The sequence below is a fragment of the Brachyhypopomus gauderio genome, chromosome 9 (genome assembly GCF_052324685.1).
Source record: "Brachyhypopomus gauderio isolate BG-103 chromosome 9, BGAUD_0.2, whole genome shotgun sequence".
Taxonomy (NCBI): Eukaryota; Metazoa; Chordata; class Actinopteri; order Gymnotiformes; family Hypopomidae; genus Brachyhypopomus; species Brachyhypopomus gauderio.
In genome coordinates this window covers 15666444-15691358 of record NC_135219.1, presented here as the reverse complement: position 1 = coordinate 15691358, position 24915 = coordinate 15666444, and the positions used below count along the sequence as shown (strand labels likewise).

At 43.9% G+C, this 24915-nt stretch overlaps 3 protein-coding genes across 6 annotated transcripts; 1 reads left to right on the top strand and 2 right to left on the bottom strand.

Moving 5' to 3' along the window:
• Nucleotides 1-11791: 11791 nt before the first annotated feature.
• pigh (phosphatidylinositol glycan anchor biosynthesis, class H) lies at nucleotides 11792-13333 on the bottom strand. 2 transcript variants are annotated; one of them, XM_077017584.1, is made up of 5 exons: nucleotides 12951-13333; nucleotides 12581-12790; nucleotides 12353-12436; nucleotides 12092-12179; nucleotides 11792-11983 (listed from the first exon to the last, which is right to left on the bottom strand). In XM_077017584.1, the coding sequence occupies exons 1-4, from the start codon at nucleotides 13128-13130 to the stop codon at nucleotides 12105-12107; spliced, it is 549 nt and encodes a 182-aa protein (XP_076873699.1). In that variant the 5' UTR covers nucleotides 13131-13333; the 3' UTR covers nucleotides 11792-11983; nucleotides 12092-12104. The 2 variants fall into 2 exon arrangements, with proteins under 2 accessions (XP_076873699.1, XP_076873701.1); XM_077017586.1 differs by having other exon boundaries at nucleotides 12098-12179; nucleotides 12951-13332.
• Nucleotides 13334-13350: 17 nt separating this feature from the next.
• zfyve1 (zinc finger, FYVE domain containing 1) lies at nucleotides 13351-20074 on the top strand. Of its 2 annotated transcripts, XM_077017574.1 has the most exons (12): nucleotides 13351-13817; nucleotides 14839-15360; nucleotides 15450-15954; nucleotides 16172-16386; nucleotides 16751-16857; nucleotides 16952-17060; nucleotides 17162-17259; nucleotides 17355-17472; nucleotides 17572-17742; nucleotides 18027-18207; nucleotides 18342-18458; nucleotides 18879-20074. In XM_077017574.1, the coding sequence occupies exons 2-12, from the start codon at nucleotides 14878-14880 to the stop codon at nucleotides 19109-19111; spliced, it is 2337 nt and encodes a 778-aa protein (XP_076873689.1). In that variant the 5' UTR covers nucleotides 13351-13817; nucleotides 14839-14877; the 3' UTR covers nucleotides 19112-20074. The 2 variants fall into 2 exon arrangements, with proteins under 2 accessions (XP_076873689.1, XP_076873688.1); XM_077017573.1 differs by having other exon boundaries at nucleotides 13351-15360.
• A 321-nt stretch (nucleotides 20075-20395) lies between these two features.
• On the bottom strand, nucleotides 20396-24727 carry wdr21 (WD repeat domain 21). Of its 2 annotated transcripts, XM_077017576.1 has the most exons (13): nucleotides 24139-24727; nucleotides 23815-23912; nucleotides 23559-23720; nucleotides 23371-23449; nucleotides 23125-23227; nucleotides 22812-22955; nucleotides 22670-22719; nucleotides 22486-22565; nucleotides 22214-22306; nucleotides 22023-22120; nucleotides 21540-21719; nucleotides 21295-21409; nucleotides 20396-21163 (listed from the first exon to the last, which is right to left on the bottom strand). In XM_077017576.1, the coding sequence occupies exons 1-13, from the start codon at nucleotides 24231-24233 to the stop codon at nucleotides 20904-20906; spliced, it is 1557 nt and encodes a 518-aa protein (XP_076873691.1). In that variant the 5' UTR covers nucleotides 24234-24727; the 3' UTR covers nucleotides 20396-20903. The 2 variants fall into 2 exon arrangements, with proteins under 2 accessions (XP_076873691.1, XP_076873690.1); XM_077017575.1 differs by having other exon boundaries at nucleotides 22023-22306.
• Nucleotides 24728-24915: the final 188 nt, after the last annotated feature.

The window sequence follows — 24915 nt, the reverse complement described above, 5'->3', positions numbered from 1 at the left end:
TCTGTATTGTGCGTTTCTTTCTTTCTACAGATGTCCAGATGCTAAAACCTTGTCTTTGCCGTTATCCAAGGCTACAACATGTAAAAAAAAACAACTCGTGTCTAAGGCGCAAGAGCAATAAATTATTAACGGTTTCAACTGTCCTAATGTTATTAGGACATGTCTATGAAAAAGCTAGAAGCGGAAGCTTCTGTAAACGTAAGGATTTCAGCCTAAATAGTAGAAAAAACATTTACTGGTAATTTCAATATGAGAAAAAAATATTTTCCGCAATTTTTGAATATGTGTGAACAGGGTGATTTACTATAATTTGTCATTCAGCCGTCTATACCTTATTTGCTATGCAAAAGTTTCAATCGGTAGCAGTTCAACTGACAACACTTGTATATTGCAGAATAAGACACTTCTTTCTGTTCCAGTTTGCAGTGATGGGTAATGCTTGGGTAATGCTTGGGTAATGCTTGATTAGTCTGTAAACAGTACACACAGGATTCTGTTCACATTACACAATGTGAATGAGGGTTGTCTTACTCAGGTAAATCTGGCTTCATCATTAAAGCCATTTTTGCCTGTGAAGGATTAAATGACTCACTGGTAGAAAGTCAGTAATTGCACCACATTGCATTTCAGATGAGGGCATTCTATAAACGTGACATCATGATTCTGTTGCCTTTCCTGTTTTATATATTTTTTCCTCATCTTTTAACAATTTTTCATTGGACAAAGGTGAATTATACTAAAGGACAGGTGGAGTTAAAGTAATTGTTCTATACTATACAAAATCTAATTAGATATTTTCTCTCTCTCTCTCTCTCTCTCTCTCTCTCTCACACACACACACACACACTCACACACACACACATAATTACACACTTTCAGTTTTTTTAGTCTGTTCTGCCACTACTTTATACATGTTGTGCAACAGGAACCGGGCTTGACAGGTTCAGGTTCCCAGGAGCACTGAGGTGTTCCTCTCGCTTTGTGGTTGAGGGACGGTTACTCACCTCTTTGTTCAACATCTTCCCCGCCCCCTTTCCCAGGGCTTAGGCTAAACAGACCAGCGCCTCCTCTGGAACCGGGCCAGTTTCAGACTCCGAGTTTCACTGTTGTCACTGCTGTCACTCCTAGCTGGATTGGCCAGATGTAAGGCACGTTTTCAGCCTGTAGGACGGGCCTCGTCCTGAACAGGCACCTGACAGCTCACCTTCGACAGCAGCAGCTTCCTGCCAGGAAATTATACAGTCAGTTTCCTCATGGCATTATTTATGTATATTTATATTTCCATGTAAAATTAAAATAAACATTCCGTCAAACAAGGAATTAAGTTAAAACTGATTTGCGTGGAAATGAAAAATAAGAGAAACAAAATAAATTACTAAAAAAACATTTCTAGACATTCATTGGCTGTCAAAAAGAATTGATCAAATGTTGATCAATTTCCTGTATTATCACTGATGCACGCCAAAAAAGATCAAGGAGCAACTAAAAGTGTTAATCAGAATTCAGTATGTTCTCCTCTTGCCTTGATGACTCTGAAACTGCTGTTTACATTATCAGAACAAAGTCCTTTCCATGTCTTTACTGCAGTCTTCTCATTCTCACCAGTTCACACGTCTCTAACTGTGGCCAATGTATCGACAATATTCTTCCTCTGCCAACACACTGATTTATATACTGATTTTAGGCCTAATTTTAGAATTTGAAGCCATTTTGTTTTCTGTGATACTTCTACATCACAAAGCTTTCACAGACCAACAATCCACATTTGCTTTCACACATTTGTATCTTACCACCACAATTTCAACTTCATATCAAGCCAATATACACTTTTTCCCAGCATGCCCAGAATCAACAAGTGATGATGATTGAGTCACGTTTGTCCAATCAAAGAAATGAGTGGTTAAAGGTTTCCATTCCAAACGCGCAACAATACTAATGTCTGCATGTTTAATCAATACTCAGTCTTCAAACAACCGATCTGTTTTGTCAACTCGGTTGGAGTGAAATCTTGCAGCCAGACTGGGCTTTTCACAGAGGAGACTGGACAACCAGGCACATTGGTCCTGTGAAGTCCGATGCACATTGGTCCAGTCTTAACAAAGGCCCTTGCAATTCTTTCAGTCACAGGCATCATGTAAACTGTGGGAGTGAAAAGAATCTTTCAAACACATCAAAACGCATGTTTAAAGCACCAGAAGCAGCTCGTTGGGGTCATGTGACAGAGACCACCACATCTCCACAGCTCTACTACCACACGGCAACTTTGCTACGTCTTATGTTTTATACTTTAGAGCATTTAGACAAAAAAAATGTTCACAGATAATACCAGCGTGCAAGTGTCCAGACAGTCCTGCTGCATAGCCCTTTAAATAGCATACACAATGTAATATAATGGTGGTAAAACAAATAAACCAAAAACATACAGTGTGCTCGCCGACTACTTCAATTGAATTTGCATTAAATCAGGGAAAGCAGATTGTGAGTTTCAAGACCGAGTTTGTTTTATTCTGTACCAGAAGCATACAATATTTGTATAATGTTTCCTAGGTTGGGACAACACAGTCGCACTATAAACTGTCAGTTTCGAGATATGACATGTACACAGCAATGTCTTCCAGCTGTTGTCTGTGGATTTGCCTGCAGGCAAAAACGTTACTCACTCCTTCTCCAACCGCCACGTTTCATGGTGCTGTCCCTAGTTTCGGTGAGCACGGCTTGTAAACTGTTGTGTTGTCAGTTCACACATGCATTGTGGCAGATCAAAACAGCAGAAGAGTTCTTGGTTTTGGTTTAAACGAGTGCAAAGGACTGTTCAGCACCTCATTATACTCGATGAAATTTTGACAAAATGTTTTAGGTGATAGACCAAGTAAGTGTTTGTGCTTTATTACTGAATTTCTCCCTTAGTCAGGAGTGAAGAAATACCCACTGTAATTATTTGTGATTGTGTGTGTTTGTGGTTCTACATCAAAGCAAACACATCGTCCGACCCCTGACCTTCAAACTGCTCCTTTTCCAGAAACCTGACGAGCTGATAACCGCTTCAAAGATTCAGTCAGAGCCTCATTACATTTATTGACGGTGCTAGATTTGAGTCATTATCATCCCCATCTAGTCACTGCCTGATTGGATTGGTTGGCGTGAGGCTCTCAGCTTGACCTCTCAGCCCAGTGGTTCAGTTTGTTATTCTTATCCCATATTTTAACTTCACCTGGTAAAACAGACATAATTTCATCAAGTGGTACATTCTAATCTGTTTCTGAGCAGCAGTAAAATTGAGTTTTACTTGTTCTGTCATTTGTTTCTTGTAAAGGTCTCTGTTTCAGTGTGTAGTGTTGCGTGGGCCATTCTGTATGTAGTATCTGATAATTAGTGGTTTGTTTTTCTGACAGAAGCCACGCTAAATAATACACAATTCAAGCACGGATTGGAGCTTTGAAGCTCTGAAGTACTACATGTTCACCTTCAGGCAGTCTCCAAAAAGTGCTGTCATATCCAAAATGTTACACGCACCATGGCAAACGGGGCTGATTTACATGAATGCATTACGATAGGTCGATTTCAAATGACAGACAGGATGCTGGAGGCGTGTCCGTGTCTGGGAATGAATGGGTTGTGCCTTTCTCACACTCTCTGTTTAGGGGAGGGGGGCGGTGTGACTCAGGGTGACTTTGGCTCCGCAACATGATGACAAGTGAGGACAAAGTACATAAGAGTAAGCAGAACCCCACACGTCCATGTGTGTGTGCAGTGGAGGACAGGGACAAGACACCGACACGAGGAACATGAGGACATGTTCAGCCACGGTGGACGGTCTCGGCTAAATGAATCTGAAGAACGTCCTTAAACGTGTTTAGAGGCCGTCAAACATCACAGGCTTCTTCTCCAGCTCCCCGCCCTGTCCTCTCTGAAAACACAAGTGAACTGCTCCATTTGAAATGAATGAGCTTTCGAACAAAGAAAAATTAAATGGTGTATAATGTGTGTCTGTGGGTTTAAAAAAATCTTTTATATACAGATTTTTCCAGTTTTCAGAACCAACCAACCAAAGAACAGCCTGGCTATGTCAAAAACTAGCATCAGATGAGCACCAGTCCTCACCAGATGAAACAACCCCATATCCTGGAGACTTGGCAACATATCCCGAGACAGTTCACACCTTAATAAGGTTTGTTAAGGATTACACAGATGGGGAGATGTAATTGCCATGCTGTAGCATGTCATATCATTCAATCAATCAACTTGATTTATGTGACACTTTTCTAAAGCAAGGGCACAATAGAAGAATTGTAAAACATTTAAACGGAGCGACAGTAAAAGTCACTATCGTCAAAGCGCCACAAACTCACAAATTAGCATGTTACTCATGACCACAACTCTTTAAAGAGGAAAAATTGGTCTTAAGAAGTTTCTTAAAAGTGGATGTGAGATCTCAAAGTCTGATTTAGGAGCACGGGCAGGAAATAAATTAAGAGTCCCTCACTTCTCCATGGCTGATGCACTGTGGGGAACTCAGAAACCTTCCATGTGTATGGAGGACTGAGAATTCACAAAAGCATTCAGGAGTTTCACCATAAAGAGCACTGCAGTCCTAAATTTCACTCACAGTGGCCTGGTGTGGTTGCTACATGTAGTGTTCGCTAGCAGGCAAGCAGCCACATCTTGGACCACCATCTCGGAAGCTGTGCCCAATCTCTTCGGCTAATTGTAGGAATGGCACCTCTGTGTGAGTCCTGAAAAGACAAAACTCAGCTAATCCTGGCACCATTTCTTAGCTGGAAAAAGCAGGACTGGACAAGTTTTGTAATATGCCTTGAAAACTGCAAACGAGAATCGAACAATCAAATGCCCTATTTCTATCGCAAATGAGTTACCACAAGACTACTTTCAGCTTTTCATTAGTGTCTAAGACAGCTCTGTGAATGGTGAGACCTCTCTGTTTTAGTATTGTGAATGGTGACACTTCTCTGTTTTAGTATTGTGAATGGTGAGACTTCTCTGTTTTAGCACTGTGAATGGTGAGACCTCTCTGTTTTAATATTGTGAATGGTGAGACCTCTCTGTTTTAGCACTGTGAATGGTGAGACCTCTCTGTTTTAATATTGTGAATGGTGAGACCTCTCTTTTTTAGCACTGTGAATTGTGAGACCTCTCTGTTTTAATATTGTGAATGGTGAGACTTCTCTGTTTTAGTACTGTGAATGGTGAGACCTCTCTGTTTTAGCAGTGTTTCTTTAAGCTCTTTAGCTAGAGCTGCCTCATCATACTGCTAATCTTAGATGCCAAACTATCAAAGGTGCTAAACACTGAGCTAATAATAGCTGGAAAATGGTCAGAGACTCACAACTGTACAGATCAATGTACAGCAACATCAGAAGTACTGAAGCAGCAAACTTGCTGATTAGCTTTTGCTGAATATTGTGTAAACATTTTCTCCCCCTGAATGCCTGAAGAACCTGAAGAATCATCATTGAATCACTGTGATGTCAGAGAGGCCATCCCTAATACCGTATACAGATGTTAGAGTAAGTGTGTTGACAGGTGATTACATCTGTCTGTGATTATTGCTTCAAACACATATGTAAGACGGATATGTGTTGCATCTGTATGCATCCATCCCAGATATGTAGCAATATGTTTTATGTTAAATGACTCACTGCTGTTCGGCAATGTCAGAATTAACTGGACCCGTCAGACCAAGATGGAACAAAAGCTATGACGTTTCTATTATAAAATGAATAACATAGATTAACTGACATGAATACGAACAATATCTGTTCATTTTGTTACAATACTAGCAGAAGTACCTGCAAACGTCTGGAGGAAAGTGGATTTTTAACAGGAAATGGTGAATGATAGTCATTTAAATTCTAATCAAATGTAATTCAGTTTGCATCTGTGAATTATTAAAGCCACTTGCATTGGTCATAAGAGGACACTTTTACATCCTCAGGTTTATAAACTCCACTGCAGTGTCCTCAAAAAGCTGCAGTCTACTGAATATCATTCTGTCATTTCTTTTTTTCTATCTATTTAAAGAAGCAGCAAGTGAAACACACTTGTATTTCATTGGAAAAATACAATAGTGAAAACTTGTGGTGTGTTTGCAATCTGTGACTAATTTAAAAGTTCTTAACTGTTTTATCTTAAGACAGGGTGGTATAACACTGTTTAACAAATAAGTCATCTTAAAGATGTGATCAAGGATAATCAGTGACAATAATGTAAAAATTCTTCCAGCTAAGTGCCAAGACAGCCTTTTCTTTCACACATCAAAAACTAAAACCCTTACTATCACACAAAGCCTTAAACGAAACAAACGTGACTTTCCTTTAATTCTAGTTTCCATATCATTTTGCTCCTCTCGTCACTCTCTTAGCTATCGAGTGACGCGCGTACACTGCCTTAACCTCGAGGTACGTGTGCGCATGCGCAGTGCTGATGACGCTAAGCACCTGTCAGAGGTCCGTACGTGACTCAGGCCGCGCTTGTGTACTAAGCTTTCCTCACGGCCTCACCCGACCGGTTCGACGGGCTCCTTTCCTTCCCTCACAAGGCCCAGCGTCTCTGTGGAGTTAAAAAGCCGGTCTAACTGGATGAGCACACACTGGTCTGTGTGCACTTGCTCTCGGCAGCCAGGTGGTGGAAAATCACACCAAGAGCCGATTCATCAAAGTGAGACTGTGCGTGGCTCATTGGAAACTTGACTCCATGTTGGATTTGCACATTTCTGACTAATACAACTGTTTGGTGCAGATTGCTTGAGCATATTTATATATATTAATGCAACTCTGAAATGCTAATATTTCATATAAAATATTAATTTGTTCATAAATTGTTCATATGTGGGCTAACACATCACAGAATGTTTTTACTAGACTGTTACATTTGACACTGGTGAAGGGAGAGGGGTAGAGAAAGGACAGAGAGAGGGAGTGAGAGAGAAAGAGAGCACAGGAAGAGAGAGAGTGAGAGAACAAGTGAAAAAGAACCATGCTTTTTGGTTACATAAGACAATAACTGAAATGGCTGGAACTTTAATTACATGTATTTTAGTAAATGCTGCCACTAAGGAACTAGGAAATTGAGACTCATGGCTAAACCAGCTGTTTCTAAGTGTCTGCACGTGTCAGATGACTGACCAATAAGCTATTTAGTAAGAGAACTTGGAGCCAAAATGAAAAAGAAAATGCTAAAGCCAAAGTGATTGAGGTTAGAGGCTGTGTGGGATGAGACCCTACACAGTTGTGTCATTCAGAGAGTCATGGGGGTGTGAACGGTATTGGGAAAAGCACAGCAGTGAGTCTTTATAATCCAGTTACCTCCTGGCGAACAGTCACGGGTTCAGAAACATGAGGAGGTTCAAAAGGCTACTCTGGCTCCTGTAGACTTGGGATTTTGGCATGTTTGCATCGGTTATTTACTTTTAAAATGTCTTGTGTCAGCATTTAAATTATTTTGCTACTTTACATGGCAGAATAATAAAGTCTAAAGACTTCACCGTAATAAAGTCCTAAAGAGTAAAGAGTCTCACATCAGTACAGAGCAAAAGAAAAAAAAAAAGATATAACGCACTGGATGCACAAATAGACAAATAATTTATCACAGGTAAAAATAAAAGTTAAAACACTGCACACATAAAACACTGCATGTGCATTGTGGTAATGAAGCAACAACTAATGGAGATAGCAAAGAGATGTGTATTTGGTCTGGGGCTTAAACACTGAAATGGTAGAAAAGGCACAATGACTTTGGTGGAAATGAGCTTAACAGGTCTGGGGTCATTACACCAAACAACCAGCCACCCACGGAGGACTGCTGGAACAGGGGGACCCACAGTAGAGTAGAATAAGATAAATGCGTTATGTTTTATGAAGTTATTGAGGCATTGACGTGATTCGTTTAATGTTGGGAAAAGTAACAAATGTGGAAAGTAACAGGTAGTCAGTGGAGTTAATTGAGGGTTGGGAGGACGTGTTCATGACGTTGTGAGTGGGTATGGACCCAAGCTGTTGAATACTGGACATATTGTGATTTAGCGATGATTTCTGCTTGGAGGTCAGGGAGGAAGAAGTCGCAATGATCCAAAAGAGATGGTGAACTCATCTTAGCAGCATAAAGTGCATGCTATATATAGCACAGAAACTGAAACGGTCCTATTGTTGGAAAAAACCATGAAGCAGGCCAATCCCACTAGTTTAAGGGACAGTTTAAGGGACAGTTAAGGGACATACAGGACTGGGGGTGGTAAACTCTCTGTGAGCAAAAGGGAGGAAGAGTAATCCACTTCCTGTACTGTGGGGTTTTCCCTCCTTAACATCCTGGTCTGCCTTTAGGTGGGTTTAGAAGGACCCGGACCTAGAATCAAACTTCAGTTTTAGATTAAGTCTAGATTCAAAAGGACCATCCAGGATTCCTAAAAGCTAAGAATTCATGAAGGTCAGCATGGGTCTCTTGACATTATTAATCTACATAATACTAATGAGAATTCACCTTCTGTCATTAGATCTATATATTTTTGAAGAGATTATTTGTAGAATGTATTAACATTCAAAGAGGATCATTATACAATCTATTAATGTTTATTGCATTTTAATATGTCCTATTATGTATTATTTTATTGCAATATTTTAAGCCACAAGGAATCCTGAGTCATTACTGTTGTAATCCTCCTCTGAAAACCTAAACTAGCAAAAGCACCTTGCTCTGTAATCTCATTTCAAAATGCTCATCACTTGAAAAAACAGTCAATATACACAAACAAAACATTTCAACATACACAAACACAGAATGCGTCCACAGTATTTACACATACGTGGTGGAGTTGACAGAGATTTGAATGGCCTAAGAAGATCGGGTGCCTGTGTGTCAACACAAGGAAGTTAAGTTTATCTGGATATTAACTAGGGCAACACCCAGCAGTTACGCTGCAAAGATGACTTCAGGAAAGTCCTGGACGGGTGACATGATTATGTTATGTGAGTGCTCACAGAAGGCTGGAAGGTGTCGGACTCTTCACAGCCCCCTCCCCTGCTGGGGAGTTCCTGGGCAGTTCACACCTCTAGCAGGGAGGATTATCCTATTGGAAAGCTCCTCACAGCAGGCTCACACACCGCCTCGTGAAATGTCTCCCCTCTGGTCGTTTTCACAGTATCTGAGAGAGGGGTTCAAATGTGAACCACTCCAAATGGTCCAAAGTGAGACCAAGGCCCATGGGAACCCGTATCTGGGGAGGGGAGGGGGAGGCAGGATCTTTGAACTCTGACCTTTTAGTCTATTCTTGTTCAGACATGTTTTAAGGGCATGCATGAGGAACAACTGTTCAAGCTCTTAATAACTGTTGATAAATTGGTAATAAGTGCACCTAAGAAAAAACAGAAAGGTTTGGCAGGACGTAAACACGACTTGAGCCTGGGTGGTTGATCTTTCGTTTCTCTGCAATAGGCAAACCTGTGTAACTGCTCTGTCTGAGAAGCAAGAGACTAGCAGGAAATACTGTTGATTTATGTGCAGATTATTTTGTACAGTGCCATATAAGAGAATGGCTGGGCCTAAAGTTGCTTTAACTCAAACTAGGAGTTAGGATCTCTCCAGCTTTGGAAGCCCCGTGCAGTCATTGCTATGAGTCAGTAATGGGTTGATGAGCAAATTCTCACCAAGCACACTGCAGAGCAGCTGTTCTAGACAAGTCATGTGAAATCACTGTCACTGGAAAGTTTGTCATCAGTTGTCACACGGTTCATGTCCAATCAAATCAACCAAGCACCTCACAAACACATTGCAAATACAAAATAGTTTAACCTCATTCATCCTGTATAATTTGGTTAGACGAACGACTGTATGTGTATTCAATCTCTGAGATGCCTCTAAACTAAAATACTTTCTTATAAGACCTTGCACAGATCTGCAAAGAAGCAGGCTAGATTAACATAATCCCTCAAATAACCCACAATAGTGGCCATGAGAAGGTTGCAAAGAATGTTCATATTATAAAATGACAAAATGTAAGCTAAAACTTCAGGCCATAGTGATCAATTGCCCCAAAACTACCTTTAGTTAACATTGGTGCATTGGTCGTCATAAATGACTCTTCTGTTAATAAACAAAACAATAACATTCACCCATTCTAGATTTGCCTTCTAAGTGCCCTTTATTTAAATAAGATGTATTAAAATAAAGAGCACTTACAACACATTATTGGAAACGACGGGACTTAGGAAAGCACATTTTTACCTAATTTGCATTTACAGACAATATATATAAAACACTGTATACCACCAGACATGAAAACTTTATTCTAGCTGTGAAGCACAATATAAACGGTTAGTGTGTAATAATGTGCAACTTCTTTGCTGCCTCCAGATCTGAATAGTTTGCAGTTAATACTGAAAGGGCAATGAAATCCAAGATGTATGAGGAAAGACAGAATATCAGGCGGTGTGCCCATGAGCTGATACTCGACGGAGGCTGGGTCACATAGCATGACAATAATCCAAAACACAGGAGTCAGTTAACAGCAGAGCAATTCAAACTGAAGACATTCTGTATTTCAGAACCGCAAAGTCCACAATCCCATTTAAATGCCGTGACATGACTTGAAACAAACTGATCAAACAAGAGAAGTAAGCAAGTTAAACATTTTTGAACAGAGACCCACGCTGCTGTGTGGGAATAGTGTGATTAGTGTCTTTAAGAAGTGTTTGGCTGTAGCTACTACCAATAAAGGAGGTAATGAACACTGAATAAACAAAAATGTACCTTCAAAGGTACATGTATTCTCAGTGCATATATGTAGAATACAAATATTGAGTTTTATGAAAAGCAAGAACACAATAGTTGCTAATAATAGTATGCTTGGAATAATTCATTTTGTAACTTTATCAACACAAATACAACACAGAACCATTTAATTAAACCATCTAAATTTCTAAATAATCTAAATTAAACCATCTTTATCCCATGTAATTCGATTATGAGACAGCGTGTATTAAAAGTCCAGCTCCTATGGACTAAAAACACGAAGGACATCTTTATCATCAATTATAGCGATCCTTTAAACCAGTGTTTCCCAACCTTTTTGAGTTATGACACATATTTCATATTAGAAATATCACAAGACACACCAAACAAAAATGTTGCAACTATTATTTATTATTAGAGTACCAATCAGGTGAAATTGGATAATCTTCCACGGCACACTTATGTGCCCTGGCACAGTGCTTGAGAAGCTATGGACTGTGTGATATGACATTAGTGTGTGGAGGGTTATCATTTCATGCAAAGTAAGCCCTTATTTTGCACAAAATGTGTGTGTATGTGTGTGTTGGAATAGTGAATGACTTCCAGATACTGCTTAAAACCATGTGTTTAAATAATGACATGGCCCTGTACATCTGCATTGTCATTATGTATTATGACTTAAATAATGCCATCACATTTTTCATGCAAACTGTGCATCAATCTGATTGAAGGATTTACAAACATTTTCTTGTGATTTTATCTTCATTCCTAATCAGTGTAGAAGAGGCGCATGATTCCCCCCTACTGGATACCTAACGTTAACACTATTATTTTGAAGTTTTGAAAACCCATGAAACATTTACTACAGTAATTTTAATTTGTCACTAATGTGTTGAAAATGCCCATAAAAATATTAAATATATAAGCTAAAAAGACACACAAATACCATGCCATTTTCTGTATAACATAAGAACAACATATATTTTTAAGTATGGTAAAGTAAAAATAACTCTCCGGATATAACGACGAATCAATAAATCATTTAGCAGAATACCATTTATCAATGTTATTTTATTGCAACATACTTACATTTCATACTGTAGAGGTCATGTACACTGATTCACAATACAATGATAAATAAATCTACCATGGATTAATGATTAGGTAAAAAAAATGGCGCAGGACTCTTGAAGGGGAATCCCACACCTGGTTGGCAAGCAGTTTAACCGTCAAGAAGAAAGAACTGGTGGTAAACAGACACAGAAAGGGCTATAAATACACGCCTGGAAATGTAACGTAACTGAAGAGATATTCTGAACATGTGGCAAGACTTGATGTTCCAGCGTTATACCTTTACCATTGTGTCATTGGGCCTGTGCAATTATCTCCTGACAGCTTTTGTATACCTGGACCAGACAATTTAGTCTCGGCTTTGAACTCTGGAGAAAAAAATGCAAAATATTACATATTACTCTGAAAGGTTTTATTTCACTACAGATGCTGTTTTTGACTCATGTTTACTAACCAAATAGACACCTCTACAGCTGTATACTGTGTCAGAGTCTACAGGGTAATAAGCCATTAAAATGTACTTTGTAGAAATACTACAAACCTGGAACAGGGGGACGACACTGGAGACTCCATTGGGATCTGCTGAATCCTTTATCAGAATGCATAGGTAGTATATAATACTTTGCTGGAAAGAAAACACATGCATATCTGTATATGTAAGACTTTAGATACAAGCATTTCGTGTAACCGGTCACGTTTATTAAGCTGTCTTCAGTGAGTGACAGGGCTTGCCTGCAATCGTGTAATTATAAAGAAAGTGCCTCCCCACCATGTAAACCGCCTCGTTGATCACGATGTCTTTGATCCTGCCCATCTCAATGAACGTGGTGCTCTCCCGACCCGAGGCGTAGGAAGTGGACAACTGGACCCCCAGGGAGCCGATTACGAGCAGTGTCTCCCGGTCCACTTTGACCAGGTGAATGTGGAGCATCATCCCAACCAGCGTGACGATGATGGCGCTCGACAGAACCGCGGTGTTCTAGGCGAGAAGTCATCGTCTCACCACCACGAACAGACGCCGAACGCAGCGTGACTTATTTTGAAAAATCCCACGTTAGCTAGGTCTCACCATCACGAACAGACGCCAAACGCAGCGTGACTTTTATTTTGAAAAATCCCTAGCTAGCTAAGCTACTTACCTCTGTGACAAAAAACACAGCGTAGGCAAATAGCCACACTGAACAGGTGCAGACCGTCACCTTGCACAAAGACACCTTTGGGGAGCTGACGGTGAACTCTCTACAAAAGGGGGAGTATGTTTGGCAGTCTAATGAAATTGGTCTCCCGTTTATGTCTGTGAGCTCGTTCTGTTCCGCCATGTTGGTGTTGACCTAACGGCTGCCCGGCTGTCAAGAACGCTGTCAAACTTCACAAAAGACTAAGTTAGTAGTACACTAATTAACTATAACGCCTGTACAAAACAAAGCGTGTAACTATAAGACAATACAATTTCAATTACAATTTTGTTGAACTAAGTATATGCGCATTCCTATAATTGTAAGGTTTGTTGAACATCAGTGCACATCAAGAAAAAAAAACTACTCGGTAACCTCTGTGAACTGTGGGTAATTGAGTTTTACCAAGTGCTGAAAATAATGTGATTATTCAGAGCCGTTAATATATCATTCTAAAACTTTGGTGGCTTTGAAGTCAACGCAATGACCTTGGCCAACTAACTATAGCTTAATGGAATAGTTTGATCAAAATGTAATTATATGTAACGTTTTCGAAATGGTAACGCTCACACATATACTACATATCCCAAGGAACCTTGCGAGGATTACCCTTTGACCTCACGTTGAAAACAAGTTGATCAGCTGATGTGACCTGGCAGCGACACTACGAACCCGACCGGGGAGGGGAATTATTTTAACTAGCTGGTTGGAAAATAGTTCCCTGTTTTTACCCGTTTTTACCTGTTTCTCTGAACGACCGGCATCTTCTACTGTCCTTGTGAAAGAAAGGTTACAGCACACGACGTTTTATGCCTCTCCGCGGCTCGTTAGGTTAAGAATATCCATCATATATTGTTCCAGAGTTGTTGTGTTGTTGTGCTAGGAGGAGGCTGTTGACCACGGACTGTGTCGGTGACGGTGTCTGGGTAAACACTGGAGATATAACGGACATAACTGACACGAACAACATTAGATGTATTGGGTGTAAGATAAGCAAATGTGGTGTTTATGGCCAGCTAGATGGCAGTGTTCCGTTTTCCTGACACGAATGCTAACGTTGCTAGATAGCTATCTAGCTTGAACAAAAGCTGAAGGGGACAGCAGTGCTGGGTGGTCTGTGGCTGGTGGTCTGTGATTGAAGTGTGTCCTATGGTCTGTGATTGAAATGTGTCCTACGGTCTGTGGTTGAAGTGTGTCCTACGGTCTGTGATTGAAGTGTGTCCCACGGTCTGTGATTGAAGTGTGTCCCACGGTCTGTGGTTGAAGTGTGTCCCACGGTCTGTGGTTGAAGTGTGTCCCACGGTCTGTGGTTGAAGTGTGTCCCACGGTCTGTGGTTGAAGTGTGTCCCACGGTCTGTGGTTGAATTGTTTCCGTTACCAGAGGCGAGAGGACCATTGAACTGATCTGGTCATTAAATACACTAACCATAGTTGCTTGTGCATGTATGTTGTGCTTGGTCACTTCAGACAGCTGGCTTTTTTGCTAGGTAGCTAGCTAAATGCATCAATGGCAAGTTAGTATGGTGATAACTGATCTATTTTTAGATCTGTATAGCTAAAGAATTTAGTTATATGTATATAGCTAAAAAATCAGATTATGAGCATTATAGAATTTGACATTACAGCTGTGTTGAGTATAGCGATACATTAAACCTACTGTTTCAAGTGTCCGTTGTTTTAAGTAGAGCTACGATTTACTTTTTTCGACTTGTAAACAATTTTTTATGGCAGTGGTGGCGTTATTTCTCCATGTCATTTCTGCCTTTAAAGTAGCAAAACATTTGAGGGAATAATACTTGCATATTGGTCAATTAAATTCAATGGTTCTAATCCACACGTTTGACGGTTTTAGAAGTTACTCAAAAATTCAGCTTCCCTGGTCAGTCCTACGATGAGCGGGCAAGGCGTGAATGTAGAGAAGGGGGTGAACGGCGTGTTGGTGTGTCAGGAGAGTTACGCGTGTGGCGGCGCAGACGAGGCCGGTTACGAGTGCGACGAGTGCGGCAGCCTGCAGTGCCAGCGCTGCGAACTTGAGCTCCATCGTCAGGAGCGCATGAGGAACCACGACCGCACCCGAATCGCGCCGGGCCACGTGCCTTTCTGCGACTCGTGCAAGGCCTACGGCGGCCCCGGTAACGGCGGTCGGCTGAGGGCGGTGGTCCGCTGTCAAGGATGCAAAATAAATTTATGTTTGGACTGTCAGAAACGAACGCACAGCGGAGTCAACAAGAGGAAACACCCGCTCGCTCCTTATCCGCCTTCCAAACCTCCAGAAGTGAACGTGAGTTCTGGTGATGGGGAGTGGGAGGGCGCCATGGCTCAACTTGACAAGGTTTGCAGCTTTTTACTAGTGGATGAAAAAGAGGAAATGCAGGTAAGTGAACCAGTTGGGTAGAATTAACCCTCATTCATGATGGACATATATTTCCTGTACCTAAAATGTATGTTATATCCTGTGAACAGGTGAAGGATGGCGATGACTTCGTAAACAGGCTGACCTGCGCACCAGAGGAGCTCCTGAAGGTGGTGTCCATCTTTGGGAATACAGGAGAGGGCAAATCTCACACCCTCAACCACACCTTCTTCAAGGGCCGTGAGGTGTTCAAGACGTCCCCCACGCAGGAGTCCTGCACTGTGGGGGTGTGGGCTGCACTTGACCCAGTGCACAAAGTAGTGGTCATAGACACGGAGGGACTGCTGGGGGCAGGAACCAATCAGGGCCAGAGGACGCGTCTCCTGCTCAAGGTGCTGGCCGTGTCGGACCTGGTCATTTACCGCACTCACGCCGACCGCCTCCACGACGATCTGTTCAAATTCCTGGGCGACGCCTCGGATGCTTATTTAAAGCACTTCACCAAGGAGCTGAAGGCCACCACTGCCCGCTGTGGTCTGGACGTACCGCTCTCCACTCTGGGCCCAGCCGTGATCATATTTCACGAGACTGTCCATACCAAGTTACTAGGTTCAGGTCAGTGCACTGGGCCCCTCTGGTTTTATTAGTCAAACAAATGCATGTTTAACTGTAACACCCCTGTGTTAAACAAACACCTGTATAGTTTTAGTACCTCTGCATTCATTTATCTATTTGCACAAAGTGGCTATAGGGTTAAATACACCTGAGCACACCTGAGCTGGTTGTCGGTTGTGATTTTCTTGGCCATGATGCATCAGTTTCGCTTCTGCAGATAAGCCGCTGGAGTCTGCCGAACGTCTTCTCCAGGAGCGCTTCAGGAAGCTCAACCTCTGCCCCGAAGCCTTCAGCTCGATCCAGTACCGAGGCACCCGCACCTACAACCCCCCGACGGACTTCAGCGGTCTGCTGCGCAGCGTGGAGCTACAGCTGGAGAACAGCACCACCCGCTCGCCGCGCTCCGCCTGCGTCATCCACAAAGCTCTCCAGGTGAGGGTGCTTCTGGCTGAAGCGTTGCACTTGCCTCTGTGGACAAGGGTTGCCAAAATTAAGCCTTACCCCCCCCCCCCCCCCCCCCCCCCAAAAAAAAAAGATTAGGACTGTAAAGACTCTCAAAGTCAGGGGTTTGGGGTCGATTTATTTATTTGTGGCTCCTGTATGGCTGGTTTTATGTGAATCAAATGAAGCGTCCTGGATTTGAACACATAATTGAGAAATAATTAAGAAATAATTGAAACAAAACAATCCACTTATTTTTAATGAGCCACTCTTGCTTTGATGTGCGATGTGAAGCTCTTCAGAATGCCGTCTGGCTTATGCAGCCGTAAGACTGTTCACACCTGGGTGCTTTCAGGCCTTGAGCGAACGCTTCAGCGGCGAGATCCCCGACGAGCACCTGACCAGCAACTCCTTCTTCCCCGACGAGTACTTCACCTGCTCCAGTATCTGCCTGAGCTGCGGGTGAGTACACGGAGCCGCGTACCGGACCAGAGCCGGGCGCTGTGGGCGCCACGGTCCACGCCTCCTAAAGCCCTCTGCTTATGTGGCTTTTCAGCGCCGGCTGCAAGAACAGCATGAACCATCTGAGGGAGGGCGTGACCCACGAGGCCAAGCACCGCTGTCGATACTCCGCCCACTACGACAACCGCATCTACACGTGCAAGGCAGGGGCTGACTGCAGGCGCACGCCCTCTCCTCCGGTACACTCTGTGATGCCTTTTTGTGGCCTTTGGATGATGTCATATTGTGCATGTTTGGCTCCTAGGCATGTTATGAGAGTGGTAAGGAGGTGATTGTTGTTCCCAAGACGACTGCGTCCTCTGACTCACCCTGGTTTGGTTTGGCAATATATGCGTGGTCTGGGTGAGTCCTGCTTTCTGTTTTCGTTATATAACTGAGCGTTTAGCTCTGCTTTTGGGGTCGTATCTGAAAGCAGACACTTTTTTTTGTTGTTGTAGGTATGTGATTGAATGTCCAAACTGTTCAGTGATCTACAGAAGCAGGCAGTACTGGTATGGGAACCAGGATCCCGTGGACACAGTGGTCCGTACTGAGATCCAACATGTTTGGCCAGGGGTAAGAACCACCAAGAAGCCCCGTTCTGTTTTCACGTCCCTTGCCTACCTCAGCTCTTACGTTTGGTGTCAATTACACGGTTCGCTTCTGTTTTGAAAGTCCGATAGGTTCTTGAAGGACAACAACAATGCAGCCCAGAGGCTGCTGGACGGGGTGAACTACGTGGCTCAGTCCGTGTCCGAGCTGAGCGTCAAGCCCGCCAAGGCCGTCACATCCTGGCTCACGGACCAGATTGCACCGGCTTACTGGAAACCCAACTCTCTTATATTTGTACGTCTTAACTACTGTCTTGTATTTCGAGTCTTTCGGGGTATGACTGGTTAAGGTTAGTGGTGATGTGTATTGTGTGGTATCTGATTAGGTAGAGTTAACAGTAGGTCTGGGTAAGTTGTGTGCTGTATATGTTAATTAACATTATGGATAGGAGTGCTGGGGTGGATCCATACAGTATCCTATCTGGTTATATCAGCTAGAAACTTTAAAGTTACATGCTGTACAGACGGTGTGGAAGAATTACCGAACCCTGTATGGAATATATTTGTGAATTGTTTCAGAATTGTTACAAGTGCCGTGAAACCTTCAAGGACAGCGACACAAAGCACCACTGTCGGGCCTGCGGAGAGGGCTTCTGTGACGGCTGCTCGTCTAAGAGCAGGCCGGTGCCAGAGAGAGGCTGGGGACTGGCCCCGGTCAGGGTGTGTGACGCCTGCTTCCAGAACAGGGGAATCCCAGAGGGTAAGATCCGTCGTGCCAGTTAACGGGCTACCTGCTGTGCGCCTGCGTGAAGATCGTCCTCGCGAACGGACACGCACGTCCGCTAACGTGGTCAGAGGTTTAGGCGGTCCATGTTCTAACGGTTTCTCCTTCAGAGCTGCTGGACGCTGCGTTGGAAGAAGATGAGAGTGGCACGCTGATAGCCAGGAAAGTGGGAGAGGCGGTACAAAACACTTTAGGAGCTGTGGTCACTGCCATTGACATTCCTCTAGGTGTGTGTTTTAATCTTACTTCAGGAGCCTGTGGTCAGAGCAAAATGGCACCATTCTGTCTTTAATGTAAAACAAAATGATTACATGATTAGGAATAGAACTACATCTAATTTGAGTTTGATTGGGCTTAGGTTTGTTTTGGTTGTAAGTAACTTAACTGAAATTAAAGTGCAGCAGAGTTCAGTATATACTTGCATATATTGTTTAAAATTTTTTTTATTTCCATTGTGTACTGCTGTGTAATTTTAATCCCTGGCACTATACACTGTGTGTTAGCTTTGCATGTTCAGACAAACAACTACTACAGCAAATTCGCTTCGTTGCAGCAATTTACGTTTTTCTGAAGGTTTTCACAGTAATTGCTAAAATATACTCCTAGAACAGACATCAAATCCCCACTTGTGCTCCCTGTACGTGCAGGTTTGGTTAAGGACGCCGCTCGTCCCGCCTACTGGGTGCCCGACCACGAAATCCACAGCTGCCACCAATGCCAAAACGAGTTCAGCGCCCGTCTCACCATCCACCACTGCCGGGCGTGCGGTCAGGGCGTGTGTGACGGCTGCTCCCCCGACCGGCGCCCCGTGCCCTCTCGAGGCTGGGACCATCCCGTGCGGGTGTGTGCCGCGTGCAACCAGAAACCCGGGGACCTCTAGCAGGACCGGGCCTCGCGGTACACCATCGCACGGCCACCCCCCGCTCTCAGGTCACAATGGTTCAGCCCATGTTGGGAGCGACGTGCTGGGTTTTGAAGGTGGCGGTAAAAACGGAGAGGGGCGGCTCTCCCCTCCCCGACGCTCGGCCGCCTTTCGCGAGCTTGTCGATGCCGCTGAAATCCGGCTCCATATTATAATGGAGGAGAAACGGCACGTCATGAATCTTATTTGCAGCTCAAGTCATCAGAGGAACACTTGATGTTATTTTGACAATCCATCGCACATCATTTGACGTAACCCATGTTCACTGTGCCACCACCATGCCCGTTCACCGATCTTTCGGTCATATCTGGCTTAATTACGTTTTTATGGTTTTAGCATTTAGTGGATATGACCGAAACTTGACAAATCACGTCCCTCCACGATTATGGTCTGCATGAATCCAGAGAATGTCTATACTATAAGCAAAGGCAGTTGTGTGGCCACTACAAGGGACTTGCAGAGTAGAATACAGGCTTCTCATGCTACCAGTCCCTCCGTTCTGAATGTCCTTTTAGGAAACACTTAATTTTGCTTTTGAAAGTCACAACCTGGGGAGAATTTTTCTTTAAGCATGACCCTAATATGGTGTTACAGTGCGGTTTTATCCTTATGGTTTGCACTCGTATCCTTGAGCAGTTATCTCATGGGACTGTTTAATAATTTATAACTGCAGTTGTCACGATCAGGCTGCATACTGCTTCTGTTTTAGAGACTGCAGAAGAGGCATAAAAAGTGGCATTTTCCGGTGGCTTTACACCTGTAGGTCAACCCACTTTATTTATAAATTCATGCTCATTGTTCACAATGTTGATATTCATATTTCAATTCATACACTAGCTGTCATCTAGCCCCTTGAATGAGTTATTAGATTTATGGAAAGTGTTTCTCAGCCAAAAACAAATAAAGCACTTGTCTGAGTTATGAGGCGTACGAGAATGACTTAATGCGACAGATGCACCACCAACATGAGTAACTCCTGTTTTATGCACCTTGTATGCTGATTAAATTAAACATAAATACCTGTGATGTAGTGGAGCATCTTTCTGAAGACATGGCAGTGTTTGCTATTACCTGGTACTCAGGTTTCCTAAAGTACGTAGTGTCATTTCCCAGCTCTCTGCATATCTGATTACCATTCACCACTTTGGACATTTTCACACAAAAAACACAGATTTCACAAAAAATCTGTTAAGGCCACTCAACATGGGGGAGAGGAAAAAAAAGAAAATTGTTGTTGCTAGATAGTGTACAAGAATTTATTAAGAATTAAGTGTAAGTAATTCTACTGAAGTTATAAACCTGTGTATTCACTGAAGCTATGATCCTTGGTTGTGACTCTCAAATTGGCTGTGTTTATTGTTATTGTACGGACACTTTGAGGAATATTTTGCCATATACAAAGTCTACATAGACTATACAGTCTATTCATTTTCAAAAATGTTCAAATCTAAAATACACGTTTTCAATCATATCCTGCAGAGATTGCACTTACGGAGGTTAAAATTCAAGTAGCTCCCAAACTAGAAAAAAAAAATGTAATGACCCGTTTTGAGATCTTGTGTGACCCCCTCAAAGATATATCAAGTGTGACAAATACAGAAGTTGAATGAATGAATACCCAGAAGGCCTGGATCCTAAATAATTTCATTTGTTGGCTACAATCGCGAGTACAACTTTTAGTATGGAAACACCATGAATGTGTGCTCAAAACGCATCATCTAGACCGAGGACCGTGTTGTCTCTCAGAAGATCAGATGACAGGCTTGGAGTGTGGGCTTACGGCTGGCCCTTCTGACGTTAGCCCCTCCTGGTAGTCACTGTTGTACGGGTAGTAATAGAGATCGTGGCAGACGGCCATAAGAAGGCCTGGTAGTCCGGTGCGGCCTCCCAGCTGGGAGGAGAAGACCACGTTGGGGATGGAGTTCTTGCCTGCTGGGTGAGGAGACGGGATCGTCCTGAGGAGATGTCCATCTCCGAGGCTCCACAGGCGGGTGTAGCAGTCCTGGCCGACTGTATACACAAGTGTACGATCAAAACTGAAATAACTTAATATAATAATCTAGGTTAGTAAACTCCAAAGAATCAAATCTACTTAGTCGTCAACGGCAAGAGAAAACGATGAGCTCTAAACGAGCGTTTACCTGCTAGCAGCAGCCCCTCCGGCTCACTCAGGTGAAGAGGCAGGTAGGCGTACTCATTATGGTGACCTTCATACTGCCTCACGGTCCGTCTCACACGAACGTCCCACAGCTTGATCTGAGGAGGCCCAACCAGGAACCAAAAGAGGTTAAAAACAAATCAACGAAGCCGGAGTCGTTTCTGAAATACTATTTGGTCCGATCGGCTGTTGCCGTCGCGGGCGATGGCGGTTTCCGTAGGGGCCGACCTTCCCCAGCATGTCGGCGGCGAGGAGGTAGTTCTCGTCCTGCAGGAGCCGGACGGCGGTGACGGCGGAGCCCTGCTGCATGCGACACGCCTTCCAGCTCTGGTCCCGCCCCCTGCTGCGCTGCCGCAGGTCGATGCTGAAGATCTCGCCCGAGCGGCATCCGTTAAACAGCACCGGGTCCTGACGCAGCACACGGGACAGTTACGCCCAGCCCCACGCCCGAAACACTCTACACTTCAGTGAGGAGAAACTTGCTTTGAGAGCAGAATAACATTTGTAGAATTATTATTTTTTTCTGAGGTAAAAGGAGTGGGAGGTTTCTCAGCCTACAAACCCACTCGCTTTGCTATTGACAAGGCCATGCTGTGTACTTTGATGGTGTGATGGATGTTATGAGGATGGTCTGGTGCGGAACACAGCACATTATCTGCGTGTTGTGTGCGCAGTGATCCAGTTAAGCCCCTCCAGGCTGGTCCTACTCACTCGCAGCGCAAACTGCTGAGCCAGAACGTCACTGGCGGTGCTGTACATCTGTCTCCGGCCGGTCACCGCATCCGTCACGATCACGTGACGCGAAAGACCTGCATGTGTAGCACAGAAGAGTCTCACGTTCGGCATGTGAAATACTGCATCGAACAAATAACTGAAAACACACACACACATGTATCTCTCACCAGTACTGAAGGTTTTATCAGCCTGTGGGTTCAGGCACCAGGCACATGACCAGGCTGTAGAGATCTTAAAGCTGCAAAGCATCCCAGGCTGATCTGGTAACAGAATAAATGGAAGCAGATGTGGTGACGTCAGGTGCGGGGGCGTCGGGCGTGAACGCTTATTGACTAATGACTTGTACTTATTCTGTCAGTAGCAGTTCAAAACAGCAGTAAGGGGAGGAACACTGGAGTAGTGGGAGCAGTGGAGGCAGGAAGGAGAACGTCTGTCTCACCAGGGTTGGAGTTACTGAACAGAGATGCAGGCAGTAAACTGACACATCCCGGAGTCTGAGATATACCAACCAAACACAACCTGGTGGGATGTGTCAGGAAAACAAACACTCTCATTGATCCTCTCCCACCACAGCGCTGGAGTGAGAAATACTTCATGAACAAATTCATCATTTAAAAGGATACAGGACATGAGAGTCTGAGTGAGTCACAGAAGCCCAGCACACAGAGTTCACCTGAAACAGAGGAACCAAGTCAGTTAGTCACAGGAAACACACCTCCGCCCTGCCCCGCCCTCATAGCCAAGGTGTTTGAGTCCCGAGCACACCTTGCGATTAGTGAAGTACAGGTTGTCGCACATCTCCGCTGACAGGGAGCCCTTGGAGCAGCCGTGGAAGTTCATGATGCCGTACTTGCACCCTCCGTGCGAAACGTCGTTCACGGTGAACACGCGCTCGCAAGCCGAGTCTGCCTGTGAGGGGGAGCATTGGGGGGGGGGGGGGGGGGGGCTCAGCAAAGTAGTTCAAATACAACAACAAACAATCTTTCAGAGAGGAAGTATGCCTAATCCCATTTGGACATGGGACGGCAATTCCGTGTTCCAGAGGCCTTTGGCGTGCACATACGGACACAGAACTCACCACAATGAGGCGGAAGTTGTCGGTGTTGGGGCTGCTGGACTCGGAGCTCTGGACCTCCAGCTTGTGCCGCTTCATCTCACTAACCTTCACCTCATGGAGCAGCCTGACACAGAGAAGAACCCGACCTCAACACCACCCACCAACCACAGGGCCACCGTACCCTAATCTGGTCGATTTGTCATGCAGTTGGCTGACACTTCTGAGGGAAAAGCAGGCAGGGCGTATGCACGTGTACTGATGCCATACCTACAGTAGGAGCTTGGAGGCAGTACGCCCAAATGTCTTTTCTGCAACAGCAAGGTTGAGTTAAGGCCAGTCCGTGGAGCTTTCTGTGGAGGGATACAAGCTGGTCACAAGCTTATCCACACCAGCAAGCCAAATGTTATTACCCGCAGCCCCAACTATGAATTATCGCTCTTCTGTTTCAATCAAACTTGCCTTTCTGGGTTGTTCATCCTCCGCAAGCAGCTTCGATCTCTTCTTCTCTTGCTCCTTCATCTCCAACATCTCTCTCGTTAACGGATTGCAGTTGTTGTGGCCAGGCAGCAGTCGGAAATAGCGGTTTTTCTCTGCGTCGAAGTAAAAGCCTGGCAACTCTGAAAAAGAAAAGAAAAGGAGAGGCTGCCTGTGACCAGATGTGATTTAAGAGATAACCTGAGTGAATCTTTTTCACCAGAGATGAGAGCTGACCCGGTGCGGGAGCTGAGGGTCCGGACGATGAGCCAGAGAATCGATCCGAGGTGTTTTCTGCAGCCCTGGCTGAGGGCCCTGCTGATGGACTGCCATCGCTGTAAATGAACACAACCGTTAACAGGGTGACACAGACTCTTCAAACATGAAATTTAGGCAATTGGGTAACTAAGTGGGTCATTATGGAACAGACAATTAATATAGTAATGTGTAGAGAGAATCCGCCAACATCAGTCTGATATAGCACTAAGAACCAAGATGAACCTAGTAGATAGCCAATTAAATTATCTGTGAGGTAATTTGTGAGTTATTTATGAGTTTTACCCATCAGTTTGGTCCGTTGACTCAACTCTCCTCCGCCACTCAGACCGTCGATGTAAGTGGCGTCTGGCGTTGCCTCCACAGTCTTCTCTCCTCATTTCTGCTCTGCATATGTAGCTAATAACATCTACAGATACTGGGGGGAAGCTACGGGCGCACAGCTAGCCGACCAACTTCCAAATGAAAGAGAGTTACCTGACCAGGAATGAAGTTACCTGACCGAATGACGGAGAGTTACCTGGCCGAATGAAGGAGAATTATCTGACCAGGAATGAAGGAGCCTGACCGAATGAAGGAGAGTTATCTGACCAGCTAACCCAGCTAGCGAACTAGCCTAGACAGGTTAGCTGAGCTAGTTAGCTACCTTGGCTATAAGTTATCCTTTCTAGTACGCTAACTCACGCGTGGCCAGTTACATGGCCTGGACGTGTTTCTTGATATTCATTCACAAATATCAAACGCTTTGGGCCGATATATTCTGTCTAGTAACCACATACGACCATTATTAAATCGTCCTCAGATGTAAAACATCGACACTTTCTCCTCAGAGTTGTCTTCCCGTTTCGGGAACGTTTTCTCGCGAGGTTTCCAGTGCCCGCCTCTTAACGACTCATTGGTGGATTCCTCAAAAATATGTATTGCTTGAGCATGCGATAGGTTAAAAGGGCTTTCAGTCACATCACAGCGAGGCGTGACTAGATAATAGCATGCAAATATATGTTGTGGACGTCAGGGAAGTTCTGTGAATGACAGTAAATGTATGAGAGAATTTTACGCAGC

Excerpts from the sequence above, each read along its gene's own strand:
- zfyve1 (XM_077017574.1), top strand. The coding sequence starts at position 14,878 with ATGAGCGGGCAAGGCGTGAATGTAGAGAAGGGGGTGAACGGCGTGTTG. Across the intron at positions 17,743-18,026 it reads AACCCAACTCTCTTATATTT|AATTGTTACAAGTGCCGTGA; the intron begins GTACGTCTTAAC and ends GAATTGTTTCAG. Across the intron at positions 18,459-18,878 it reads TGCCATTGACATTCCTCTAG|GTTTGGTTAAGGACGCCGCT; the intron begins GTGTGTGTTTTA and ends CTGTACGTGCAG.
- wdr21 (XM_077017575.1), bottom strand. The coding sequence starts at position 24,233 with ATGAGGAGAGAAGACTGTGGAGGCAACGCCAGACGCCACTTACATCGA. Across the intron at positions 23,913-24,138 it reads TCAACGGACCAAACTGATGG|CGATGGCAGTCCATCAGCAG; the intron begins GTAAAACTCATA and ends GTTCATTTACAG. Across the intron at positions 23,721-23,814 it reads ACCCTCAGCTCCCGCACCGG|AGTTGCCAGGCTTTTACTTC; the intron begins GTCAGCTCTCAT and ends TTTCTTTTTCAG.
- pigh (XM_077017584.1), bottom strand. The coding sequence starts at position 13,130 with ATGGCGGAACAGAACGAGCTCACAGACATAAACGGGAGACCAATTTCA. Across the intron at positions 12,437-12,580 it reads TCAACGAGGCGGTTTACATG|CAAAGTATTATATACTACCT; the intron begins GTGGGGAGGCAC and ends TTTTCTTTCCAG. Across the intron at positions 12,180-12,352 it reads GTGTCGTCCCCCTGTTCCAG|AGTTCAAAGCCGAGACTAAA; the intron begins GTTTGTAGTATT and ends TTTTTTCTCCAG.